Source organism: Euleptes europaea, chromosome 1 (genome assembly GCF_029931775.1).
Source record: "Euleptes europaea isolate rEulEur1 chromosome 1, rEulEur1.hap1, whole genome shotgun sequence".
Taxonomy (NCBI): domain Eukaryota; kingdom Metazoa; phylum Chordata; class Lepidosauria; order Squamata; family Sphaerodactylidae; genus Euleptes; species Euleptes europaea.
This window is the reverse complement of record NC_079312.1, coordinates 128340718-128353935: the sequence shown is the minus strand read 5'-3', so window position 1 is coordinate 128353935 and position 13218 is coordinate 128340718. Positions and strand designations below refer to the sequence as shown.

The window sequence follows — 13218 nt, the reverse complement described above, 5'->3', positions numbered from 1 at the left end:
TCAGAAGACAGGCTGGATAATGCTGCTGCAGTCGCCTTGTTTGTGGGCTTCCTAGAGGCACCTGGTTGGCCACTGTGTGAACAGACTGCTGAACGTGATGGACCTTGGTCTGATCCAGCATGGCCTTTCTTATGTTCTTATGCTTACCTACATGTATTTGCTACACCTTTCAGGGCTAAAGGGTGAGTGGGGGAAAGCAGCTTAGTCACAGGAAGGAAATGTCTGCCATCGGTAAAAACAGAGTTTTACTTACCTGTAACTGTTGTTCATCTGATGGATCTTCTATGCAGTCCCACACTGGGACTGCGCAGGTGCAGGCCAGCCACGGATAAGAATTGTTAGCTTCTAGCAAATTCCAAAATTGTGCTCCCCCTCCCCTTGGGGCATGCAATCTCCCCGCCCCTCGGTCACATGACCCAAGGAGGAGGGAGCACTCTCCAGCCTGCCGCCACGGAACCATCCACTCGTATTAGCGGAACGGTCCCACAGCGGGAAGGAGGGAGGGAATGTGTTACTGCATAGAAGATCCATCAGATGAACAACAGTTACAGGTAAGTGAAACTGTTTTTCATCTGAATGGCTTCTATGCAGTCCCACATTGGGAGAATAGCGAGCTCGCTTACCAGGATGGAGGGTGTGGGACAATCACCGGAATAAGGACTGCAACACTGCACGTCCCACTGCTGCATCTCTTGCTGTATCCACATCCACAGCGTAGTGTTTCATGAACGTGGATGGAGTGGACCAGGTGGCAGCTTTACAGATGTCCTGTATATCTTGAGGAGAAGGCAATGGAGGCCACGTACACTCTGGTAGAGTGAGCCTTGATCATGGGAGGACATTCCTGGTGGGCAAGGTCGTAGGCCAACTTGATAGTAGATGTAATCCATCTTGAAATGATCTGGGGAGATGCCCGCTGTCCTCTATGTTTCCCCCCAAAACAGACAAAGAAGTTATCCACGCCCCTAAAAGACTGGGTTCGGTTAATGTAGAAAAGGAGTGCCCTCCTGACATCGAGGGAATGTAGGGCCTTATCAGCATCCGAAGATGGGTTAGGGGAAAAAACAGGGAGGACAATGTCCTGTGATAGGTGGAAGGCAGAGACTACTTTGGGTAAGAAGGAAATCTGAGAACTCTATTTGAGTGGAAGGTAGTGTATGGAGGGGAATGGGATAGGGCTGACAAATCACTCACCCTCCTTGCTGAGGTGATTGCAACCAAGAAGGCTGTTTTAAACGAAAGCAGGGCCAAATTACAGGTGGCCAAGGGCTCAAAGGGGGGATTCATCAGGCGGGTAAGCACTAGAGACAGGCTCCACTGGGGAACTGGCGGGGCAGTGGGTGGATACAGATTGTTCAGGCCCTTTAAAAACTTTTTGGAAAGAGGGTGAGAGAAAACTGAAAAGGAGTCAATCTCTGGGTGAAAAGCCGATATTGTGGCCAAATAAACTTTGATAGGTGAGTTAGATAAGCCCTCATCTTTAAGGAACAGTAAATATTCAAAAACACTAGGCAAAGGGCAAGAAACCGGTGAGATGCCCTTGCCCGCAGTCCAATCAGAAAAAGGTTTCCACTTAGTGTCGTAGGAACGATGTGTGGAGGCTTTAAGTGAGTGGAGGAGTACTTTGGCTACCCTATCTGACCATAGGCCTGAGGTAGAACCCTCCAGGCGGCCAGCTGGAGGTTGGGAGGTGAGTGGGAGGGGTCTTTTGGGAGAATGAGGTAGTGTCCCCTTGCAAGTGACCTGAGCACTGCGAACCACGACCTCCTGGGCCAAAAAGGAGTGACAAGTATGGCATCCGTGTTGTCCTGGATCATCTTGGCGATGACCTTCTGAAGTAGAGGGAATGGGGGAAATAGAAGAGGGTTCCCTTCCAGGGTATTTGAAAGGCATCCCCCATTGAGCCTGGACTGACCCCCGCCCTCGAATAAAACGTGGGGCACACTGCATTGTGTTGCGTGGCGAACAGGTCTACTTGAGGACGGCCCCATTGCTGGAAAATATGGTTTAGGTACTTGTTCAGTGCAATCTCGTGCGACTGGTTTGGAAGGCGACTCAGAGCATCGGCTAACGTATTGCTCTTGCCCGCAATATGGATAGTAGGAGAGAGGCGTCGTGATGGATGGCCCACTCCCAAATGTCGCTGGCCTCCCTGGAGAGCGAAACAGACCATGTGCCGCCCTGTTTGTTTAGGTAATACAGGGCGGTGGTGCTGCTGTGGCGATTTGAACGTGCCGTCCCTTCAGGTACCCTGCAAACGAAGACAGAGCAAGACGGATGGCACACAGCTCGAGTAAATTAATATGCAGTCGAGACTCTGAGAGAGACCACCAACCTTGTGCGGTAAGGTGATCACAGTGGGCCCCCCAACCCAGCAGGGAAGCATCAGTAAACAGAAATCTGTCAGGAGATTGTCTGAGAAAGGGTACCCCCGTTAGAACATTAACATCAAGAGTCCACCATTGCAGAGAAGATAACACATATCTGGGGATGGACAATCGCCTATATTGGGAGTCCACGTTAACCCTGAAGGCTCTAAGAAACAAGTTTTGGAGTGGACGCATTCTAAGTCATGCAAACTCCATCACCGCCGTGGTGGAGGCCATAAGGCCCAATAACTTTTGTATTTGATGCGCTGTCTGGAACCTTTTGTGAACAAATCTATTCACCAGTTTTCTGATGGCATAGGCCCTCGGCAACGGTAGGAAGGCCCGGGCCGAGTGGGCATCCAGATACGCCCCAATAAATGTTTGGGCTCATGCGGGAGTCAAATGAGACTTTTCGAAATTAACCAAAAGGCCCAAATTATCAAGCGTTGAAAGGATCAAGTCCACCTGTGTGGACAATTCTGATTGTGAGTGGGCCACCACCAGCCAGTCATCAAGGTAGGGGAATATAACACACCCCTTGAGGGCAAGATGAGCTACTATGACAGCAAGGCACATAGTGAAGGTCCTGGGGGCGGTTGAGAGGCCGAACAGCAACACATTATATTGGTAGGACTTGCCATTGCACCAAAAACGTAAATACTGGCGACACTGTTCGTGGATCGCTATATGGAAGTAGGCATCACGGAGGTCCAGCACTACAAACCACATGTGGGCATCAAGGAAGGGAAGCACCTCAGAGAGGGTAAGCATACGGAATTTCCTGGTCTTGACAAAGATATGCAGATCCAGGATAGGGAGTTTCCCTCCACCTTTCTTATCCACTAGGAAAAAATGGGAGTAGAACCCTTGATTCAGATCTAAAGGTGACACCTCAGATATAGCTCCCTTAGACAGCAGGGTGTGGACCTCCGCAAGGAGGAGATCAGAATTAGGAGAAACAGAATGTCCAACAGGTCTAAAAGGAGGAAGAGTGTCAAATTCAATGAAATAACCATATTTTATTAAGAACCCAAACATCAGTAGTGATAAACGACCACTCAGAGAAGAACAGTGACAACCGGTCACGAAAATTAACAGACATGTCTAGTCATGCTTGCTTTGCCCTGGGAAAAGAACCCGGAGATCCCCTGGCCCCTACGAGACCTGTTTTTGTTAGGGAACTTCCTGTCCTGTTGTGGGCGAGGAAAGGACGGGTGGAAGGGGGGCTGATGAGGAGGGGCCTGGAACCTATAAGGGCGAGTGGTTTGGGTAGCTGGGCGACCAAAGTAGCGCCTCTTAGCATCAGAGGGTTGACGAGTGATTCCAAGGGATTTAGCGTTCGTCTTATTTTTCTTAAGGTGATCTAAAAAGGTGTCTGTTTGGTCGCTAAATAGATCTGTCCCTTCGAAAGGAAGGTCCTCTATACGAGCCTTGGTGTCATGAGGAAGCGCAAATTGACGCAACCAAGCATGCCTCCGGATGACTATCGCAGAAGCTATGGCCTTGCTAGACGAGTCTGTCACGTGCCGGGCAGCCGCCAGCTGCTGCCTCGCCAGAGACATCCCCTCTGATTGAACTGCAAGGACCGAAGGGCGCTGGTCATCAGGGACAAGGGCAATCTGGGGGGATACGCGATCCCAAAGGGAATATTGGTATCTGGCCATCATGGCCATGAAATTTGAGATGCGGACACTAATCGCAGTGGAAGAGTAAACTTTCCTGGCCAACGTGTCGAACTTACGGCCCTCTGGGTCTCGTGGGGAGGTGTGCAACCCAGACCTGAACTTCCCGGGTAGGGCTTCCACTATGATTGAGTTGGGGGGGGGGGATGTTGGTAAAGGAATTCCCCACCTTCCTTGCGTATTTTGTACAAATTTTCTATACGCTTAGTGGAAGAAGGGACGGAGGCTGGCTTAGCCCAATTAGCATGGAGAATCTCTAGGAGACTCTTCAGGATTGGAAATACTGCAGGGCCCACATCAGGATTATGCAGAATATCCATGACGTCGTCAATAGGGCCAGAATCCTCTGGTTTGACCTCTATTTTGAGAGCCTTTGCCATGCGGATCAACTGCTCCGCATAGAGACGGACGTCTCCAGCAGGGGATAACGGTTTAGAGTCCCCAACAGTGTCCTCCGGTGAAGGAAGAGATGTGCGGGTTTCATCGTCCCCATCGAATTCAGGTGAGAGGGAGGGATCGGGGGGCCGGGACGACTCCGGCGGCTGGGACAGCTCCGGCGGCTGAGGCGGCTCCGGAGGGCAGAGCGGCTCCGGAGGGCAGAGCGGCTCCGACAAACAGAACGACTCCGGCGTGGAGAACGACTTCGTCCGTGAGAACGACTTGGCGGTTCCCGAGTATCCCCTTCGGAGCGCATCTGAACGACGCCATCTTGTGGCTGCTGAGGCCCCGAGGCAATTCCTTCGTTCAAGGATACTTGCGGCACATCCTTGTAGAGGTGAAGGAGATGCTCCTTGAACTCTGCTGAGACCTCCTGGGCCCTGCTCGGATCTGGAGCCGAGGGGGTAGCCAGGGGATGGGGAGGAGAGTCCTCCACAGTAATAATCAGAAGCGCAGACCCGTCTCAACCCGAGGTTGGAGCCGCGACCGTGTCGATGACAATCGGTGTTGAGAAGACCTCGGCGACTTTGAAAGGGAACGGCGTCGACTACTCTTCGACGACTCCAATGGAGACTTTGGCGGTCTGGAAGGCGGACAGCGCCTGGGGGACCTGGAGCGGGAAACATGCTTTGACGAGCCGCAGCCACCTTGGGAGCCCAGGGCTATAAAGTTCGCCGGCCGAAGAACGACTGAGGATGGCTTCCTCGAGGGAACCCCAATGGACTCACCAACTAGGGCCCCTTCAGAAGATTTAACATTACCGGATGGATGGTCAGGCGAGTCCCCTTGCGGATGAAGGGACTCCTTGCAGAGGTGGGAGATAAGGCGGGTAAAACGTTCCCTGAGAGCTTTGGCCGTGAGTTTGCCACAGCTCTTGCAGGAAGAGGAAACGTGGCCTTCTCCCAGGCAAAGGAGGCATTCCTTGTGAGGATCGGACTTTGCCACCTTCGCCCCACAAGAAGAGCATTTCTTAAACGGTGGAACTTTCTTAGACTCCATTGCTACGAACGAAGCTAAGCACGTTCTCTCTCCGTGGCAGCAGAAAGAGAACTGGAGGGAAGAGTGCTCCCTCCTCCTTGGGTCATGTGACCGAGGGGCGGGGAGATTGCATGCCCCGAGGGGAGGGGGAGCACTCTTTTGGAATTTGCTAGAAGCTAACAATTCTTATCCATGGCTGGCCTGCGCCTGAGCAGTCCCAATGTGGGACTGCATAGAAGCCATTCAGATGAACTAATTGCAATCCTGCCACAAAGCCCCCTTTTAATAAGACCTTGATGAGTGGGAAAGTAAAGGACGAGTACATGCAGAAGTGCAAGACATTTATTTATTTAAAAAAATTGCCAAAGCAAACCAACCTTCTTAAAAGAAATTTACAGTATTGTAGCTCAAAGTACTAATTGTACAAATGTGACAAAATAAGGGCCCAGCTCTGTGTTCTCAAAGGACTTAAGCCTGCTGAAAGGGCCAGGGTTAGAAGTAGCCTGTGGGCTTCCCCCCTCCTAGGAGGAAAAGGCACTGCCTTTCTGGCTTGCTACACCCAAGCCAGCCAGGAGTAGGGAAGAAGGGGTGAGGCACAGAATCAGCCACAGGTTGAAAGCGTTTGTTTTAGCACCCTTTCTGCAGCTACACAGGAATTAATGTACTCATCCTACTTAAAAAAAAAAGTGCCGCTGTATTCTCCAGGACCATAAACTCCAATGTGCTGTTCCAGAAGCATAAATCACCAACTTGTGCAGGCAATGGCTGGACAGCAGCTTCTGTAACACTTTGTGCTCTGCCAATATAAGCGACGTTTCTGTCATGAGGTGAGTGTCCCTTGGTCACTGAAGGATCACACAAGTTTTAACAGGGCTGCTGCTCAAAATAGCAGGGCAAATTAGTGGCTCCCTGGGGCCATTTCCAATGGAAACCAGGCCAAGGGAAGCTTAAATCCCACCCACCCCCATCCCAACAGAATCAGGTTCTCCCCTACCTGAGATTTTTTAAAGAGAAAAGAAAAAAAGCTGGGTGCTCAATGCATGGGACTCGGAATCAAGCACTTCATTTGACCACACTATTCATGTTCAGAAATACTGTTAAGGTTTACCCCCTCCTAATAGGTGACTACGGACTGCCAATAAAGGACACCATGATTGCATGTTCTTTCTTTTTTTAGAAAAAGCCCTGCTTGGAGAAAGCTAGCAAGGCAATATGATAGGCCTTGCCTTCTTGCATGGCTACGCTTGTTTTCCATTTTCAGGGACAGTTTGGAGGAGCATTCAAATAGGCACATCCATCCCTGCAGTCTGAAGTGGTACAATTCTGTCCCCTTAAGTTCTGAATGAGTTAGCTCTAAGCAGAATCTCCGCTTTCAAACATCTTATTTTCAGGGATGGCACACCCTACTCTCTGCATTTAATTCATGGCAGTGATGCTGGTATATTAAATAACGATTGCTAATTCCACCTCCGTTTGCTCGAAAGAAGAGGCAATTTGCTGGAAAAGCTGCCTGTTTTCCATTAACAAACCAACAACAGGAAGTGGTAGGCAACTAGTTGCCGTTAGCGGATGGTGGAAGGGAAATTGGCTCATGGACCAAACATCTTGAACATTCAGAGCAGAGGTAAAATTGCCTAGATGTCATTCCTGTCTCACAGTGACTGTCTACGCCAGAGAGGCAAACACAGTTTCTGAAAGCACTCAAAAGGGCTCATAAGCAAACTAAAATTCTCTGCTACCACTTCGATTATAAAATCCCCTTTTCCCTTCTCAACCAAAGGGTAAATTAAGATCAGCTATGGAAGATCCCGACACCACTAAAGAATAATTTTCCACGCAGAGGCTGAAGAAGGTTTCTAAAGTCCATAGGATTATTCTCTGGTGAGTTTTAAACCACTACCTTGCTGCATCTAAGTTGCATACATTCCAATCAGCGTCTGCAAGTACACATGAAGCTACCTTATTCTGAATCAGACCCTTGGTCCATCAAAGTCAGTATTGTCTACTCTGACCGGAAGCGGCTCTCCAGGGTCTCAGGCAGAGGTCTTTCACATCACCTACTTGCCTAGTCCCTTTAACTAGAGATGCCGGGGATTGAACCTGGGACCTTCTGCATGCCAAGCAGATGCTCTGCAAACTGAGCCACAGCTCCTCCCTTAAGTAAGTTTCCAGGAGGCAGCAACTCTATGAAGAAAAGGCCAGGCCAGCTCGTGACTGATCAATACAGGTCCCTATTTAGTGCAATGCCATGTTCTGAAATAATATCCTTTTCTCCTAAATCAGGCTTCCCTGCTCTCCCCAGTTTCTGCCACCAGTTACCCAGAATAAAGGGACTATTATGTGAGCGCGTTATATATTCTATGTACAAAAAGTGCTAGGCGAAGAAAAGTTAGCAAAAAAAGTTGCATCGTTTGTTTGGTTTGAACTTTGCTGGTGAATGGGGAGTCAGAATAGAGATTCAAACCCTGCCTCCGGGTAGCAGGAGCAGGTGACGGCAATCGCCCGCTCAATCTGTGACCTCGCTGTAATAGTATTTCTGGGCCGCTTCCGTCATCTTCCAGTCGGCAGCCCGGAACTCAATGATCTCCAGCAGGAGCAGCTGGGAAAGGGAGCTGAGCCCCTCCTGCAGCAGGAAGCCGTCTCTTAGGAGGGAAAAGAGCTCATCCATCCTCTGAGAGTTCATCTTCTCAAGCTGCTCCCCAATACGGTGCAGCTGCAGCACCAGGCAGTCCACCTTAAGAGAAGGGGAAAGAATGCAGTCTGTCAAGGTGCAGCTCCTGAATGACATTCCCTTATGGCCCCAGGCTGAATTCTAGCAGGAAACCAGATCAACAAGGAAAGGAAAGAGCAGGTCTCCTGTCTTCCTCCTGCAAAGATGCAAAATGACGGGTGTAGATTCTCTAGCCCCAAAGCAGAACAGCCAGAGTACAGGCAAGCAGGAGGTGCCTTTTCATTGTCCAATCTGCTTTCGCCCCGGCTGTGTCCCTGTGACACTCACCTCTTCCTCCTTCTGCAAGCTGTCAGGCTGGGCCAGTCGGAACAGGCAATCATAAACCGGGTTCACCAATGCCATCATTGGCATGTTGTTGACCTGTTAACGGGGAGTGGATTTGTCAAGTGATGTTACAGCCATATCTGAGTTTTTGAAGACACCTCATTTTTGCAAAACAACCACCACCCAAATTTATTTTAAGCTGCCTGTGATCAGTTTTTAGGGTATATATCTGAATGCTGGGCTTGGGGTTTTCCCCATATGTTTTTTTTTTTTTTTTTTTTTCTATTTTTGCTTTATTTTGTAAGCCACATCCAGCAGGTTCCTGAAGAGGCAGCATAAAGGTTCTCTAAATGAATAATTATCCTTAAAAATTCTGGGAGCATAGCAAGGTTAAACAGTTTGCAAGTAGAACACTAAAGATCTCTGTGGCACCTTTAAAAGACAGCAAAGATACTGAGGTATGAGTTTCAAACCTGCTGCATTGGATGCACAACTACCGGGAGTCTGCTGAATACAGTATAGAAAGAGACATGAACGGTTTCCCTGAGAAACTCATAACAAGAATCTGCAAGGAGAGGGGCCATGGCTCCAGAGCATCTGCTTGGCATGCAGAAGGTCCCAGGTTCGATCCCTGGCATCTCCAGTTAAAGGGACTAGGCAGGAAGGTGATGTGAAAGACCTCTGCCTGAGACCCTGGAGAGCTGCTGCCGGTAAGAGTAAACCGTACTGACTTGGATGGACCAAGGGTCTGATTCAGTATAAGGCAGCTTCATGTGTTCAAATGCATCTCTTCAAAAGAGAATGCTAAGGGCTGCACTTGCACATGTACAGTCTGCAATCCAGCTATCTTTGCACTGATACATCTAGCACGGCTTGCTACCGGGTGTGTGTGTGTGTGTTTCCTCTGAACTGTGTGGAATGTTTCCACGTAGGTAACAGATCCCGCCCCCCAGGGACATCTCATTCACCCAGATGGGAAGAAAAGCCTCCTTCTCATCCTCAACAGGAGCTGCCTCTAGCTTTATTTTCAAGATATAGTTTATCGTTTTCCCTAGCAGCTGCTGTCCTTTAGCAGACAAAAGGTGATGGTCCTCAGTTAAAGTGATACACTGCAACTTTAGAATCACAGAATTGGGAACACCAGGGTCATCTAGTCCAACCCCCTGCATAATGCAGGAAATTCACAACTACCTCCCCCCCACACCCCCAGGGACCCCTACTCCATGCCCAGAAGAAGGCCAGGATGCCCTCCCTCTCATGATCTGCCTACAATCACAGAATCAGCATTGTTGACAGGTGGCCATCTAGCCTCTGCTTAAAAACCTCCAGGGAAGGAGAACTTACCACCTCCCAAGGAAGCCTGTTCCACTGAGGAACCATTCTGACTGTTAGAAAATTCTTCCTAATGTTTCTTGAAACTCTTTTGATTTAATTTAAACCCGTTGGTTCTGGTCCGACCTTCTGAAGCAACAGAAAACAACTCGGCTCCACCCTCTATATGACAGCCCTTCAAGTACTTGAAGATGGTTATCATATCACCTCTTGGTCTTCTCCTCTTCAGGCTAAACATACCCAGCTCCTTCAACCTTCCCTCAGAGGACTTAGTCTCCAGACTCCTCATCATCTTTGTTGCCCTCCCCTGGGGCTGCTGCTGCTTCCTGCCAAATTCCTGCAGGAATTCCTGCATTCCAGGGAGAGGCACATTCAAATTCATATATTGCCTCGTTGGGAGAGGAACACTTGACAAGGCCTTGGAGCCAACCAAGAATTCACACGTTTGGATTAGCCACGTTGAAGAAGACGGACACTCTCTCAGCAGAGCCTCCTTACCCTCAAATAGTCAAAGATGTTACAGATAAAGGTGACATAACAGACCCACGCCTGGAGGGAACGGGCTCGCAGTTCATCACGGTCCTTGTATTCCTGCTGAAGTCGGTTGAGAAGGCTTCGCCGGAAGACACTCTGGCCAACCTGCTTGCTCTCCGCCTGTAACAAAAAAAAGATGTGGATCCCAGGTGGAAAGGCAATGTTGTACAGGCGGTACAGTGTCAGAATAGGATCAGGGGGGGCAAAGGTTCAAATCCCCCTTCTACCATGGAAGCTTGCTGGGTGCCCTTGGGCCGGCCACACACACTTAGTCCATCTTACTTCACAGGCTTGTTGTGAGAATAGGGGAAAGGAGAATGATATAAGCTGCTTTGAATCCCCAATGGGGAGAAAGGCAGGGAATAAATGAAGTAAATAAATGTGTGCATCTAACTGCCTGTTTGCATGGTTTGGAGAGAGTGGACAGGGAGAAGTTTTTCTCCCTCTCCAATAATACTAGAACTCGGGGTCATCTGCTGAAGCTGGAGGGTGAGAGATTCAAAACAGATAAAAGGAAGTATTTTTTCACACAACGCATAGTTAAATTGTGGGACTCCCTGCCCCAAAATGTGGTGAAGGCTGCCAACTTGGAAGGCTTTTAGTGGGGAGTGGACATGTTCATGGAGGAAAGGGGTATTCATGGCTACTAGTTAAAATGAATACTAGTCGTGATGCATATCTATACTCTCCAGGATCAGAGGAGCATGTCTATTATCTTAGGTGCTGTGGAACACAGGCAGGATGGTGCTGCTGCAGTCGTCTTGTTTGGGGGCTTCCTAGAGGCACCTGGTTGGCCACTGTGTGAACAGACTGCTGGACTTGATGGACCTTGGTCTGATCCAGCAGGGTTGTCCTTATGTCTCTCTTTCAATATTCAAACCTCATCACTGTACAGAAAAATGACGTGGCGTGAAGGAGGAGCCTATAGGGGCATAAAGTTTACAGGGAGGCAAAACTGACGATGGGGCCATGAATGGGTTTTGCTCACCAAGTCTGGGCTGCTGCTGGAGGGATAGATTCACCTTCTATTCCTAAGCTGGGCTGGATACCCAGAAAGGTCAGCAGGGCCATGCCATTGCCAAGCTCCACCTGCAGGAAAGGAATCATGGCTGGTGGTAGGGCCAAGATGAACAGCATGCACTTCCAGAACTGGATTAATGCAGCCTACAGGCTCCTTTTAGTTTGTTTTTTTGTTTTTTTGTTAAAATTAATTTTTGGGTTTTTTAAAAAGTGAAAACAAAACTTCATTCTCTCCCAGTCACCTCCCAACTGTCCCAATGCTATCCTGGAAATATAAAAAATATTTCCTCCTGGAAATATAAAACAGCGAGAGAGGCTGTATGTTGTAGTGGTTGGGTGTGTTGATTTGGGAAAACCAGGTTCAAATGTCCAGTCTGCTGTGAAAGCTCACTGGGTGACTTTGGGCCACACTCTCAGCCTAACCTACTTCACAGGGTTGTTGTGAGGAGAAAATTGGAGGACAGGAGAATGATGTTGTAAACTGCTTTGGGAGGAAAGCGAGGTATAACGATTCCAAGCAAAGAAACAAAGGAAAAGGGAATTTTTGAAAGAAATGCTTTCAGAATAGTTAAGATGACTAGAAACTCATTTCAGAGTACTCATTTGAATGAAAATAATTTTGAAGACATGATGGCATTATGTGGGAAAGACCCTATAACAAGAAGGCAAAGAAAAGGGGGCTTACGTTTCTAAATCTCATGCTTTCTAATCCTGCCTCATGTTTTATGAGACCGCATTAACATTTTTGCACATTTTGGGACTAGTAATACTGGGGTCACTCAGCTGGCTTGAAGTCTCATGTTGAGATGCAATTCATTTTTTTGCCATTGACAGCCACATTCATTAAAGCAGTGCTCAGTACGTGCAAACTGGATCGGTGCACATGGTTGACAACGCAGAACAAATTGCCAATTCCACTTTTAATGGTTTTAAGAAACAGGTTCTACAAGTGTTTACAATATAAATGACTGAATGAATAATGTGAAACAAGGACTCTCAATTTCCCACCTGAATGATGGTATAGCAGATACGCCCAGCCTCTTTGCTGAACACACAGTCTTCAAGGGACTGGTCCACAATTACGTTGGCCACTTTCTCCAGGTCTACACTGCTGGGGTCTACAGAAAATGATGCAACACTATTAACAGTAACTGAAAAAAAACACACTGGCATATTTTTGAATGTCTAAAATAATGCGGCAAATGTGTCCTTTATTTCTGGATTCCTTCATTTTTTTCTGTCTGCTTAGTTTATGGACTTTCCATAGACTGCTCCAACAAACCTTTTCTCATCACAGTCTTCCTGCAAGGAAGACCGTTAACTATTCCGTTTTAAAGATGGGAGAAATCTGAGGCCAAGAGATGAGGGACGCACTGAAAGCTACCCCATGATTAACCTGAGTTACATCCTCAATACAAGTTTAATCCTGTTTCAAACAGGTTGAAGTGCCATGGCTCCCATCAAAGAACATTTGGGGACTATAGTCATATAAAGTGGTCTGGAATCCAAACTACCGGTAAGTATTTTTAGAATCATCATGAAAACAGAATTCCCAAGGTTGTTATTCTTTTTCTTTTGGGGGGAGTGGGGAGAAAATGATAACCAGTTTCAAACTACTTAAAATGCATAATAGTAACAGGTTCTAAAAGTTACAGGTTCAGCAGTTTTTCAAATTTAATCATGTTGATTTCTGCAGGGAAAAAGGCCAGAGAAAAAGACAGAGGTGCCAACCTTTGAGGGCTGTTTTCAGTAACTGCTGAATCTCTACATCAAATGAGTGTATTTTATACTCTTCTTTGCCTGTGTCTCCCATCTCTTGCTCTGCTGCAGTGGTGCTAGGTCAGGGAAGCAGTAGAAAGTGGCGAACTGT

The 13218-nt window shown here is 48.1% G+C and overlaps 1 protein-coding gene across 1 annotated transcript; it reads right to left on the bottom strand.

Annotated features, from left to right (window-relative positions):
- Positions 1 to 7967: 7967 nt before the first annotated feature.
- MIF4GD (MIF4G domain containing) lies at positions 7968 to 13218 on the bottom strand. The gene is made up of 5 exons (XM_056857640.1): positions 13080 to 13218; positions 12357 to 12466; positions 10293 to 10448; positions 8466 to 8558; positions 7968 to 8201 (listed from the first exon to the last, which is right to left on the bottom strand). Exons 1-5 carry the CDS (start codon positions 13159 to 13161, stop codon positions 7974 to 7976), a joined length of 669 nt encoding a protein of 222 aa, XP_056713618.1. The 5' UTR covers positions 13162 to 13218; the 3' UTR covers positions 7968 to 7973.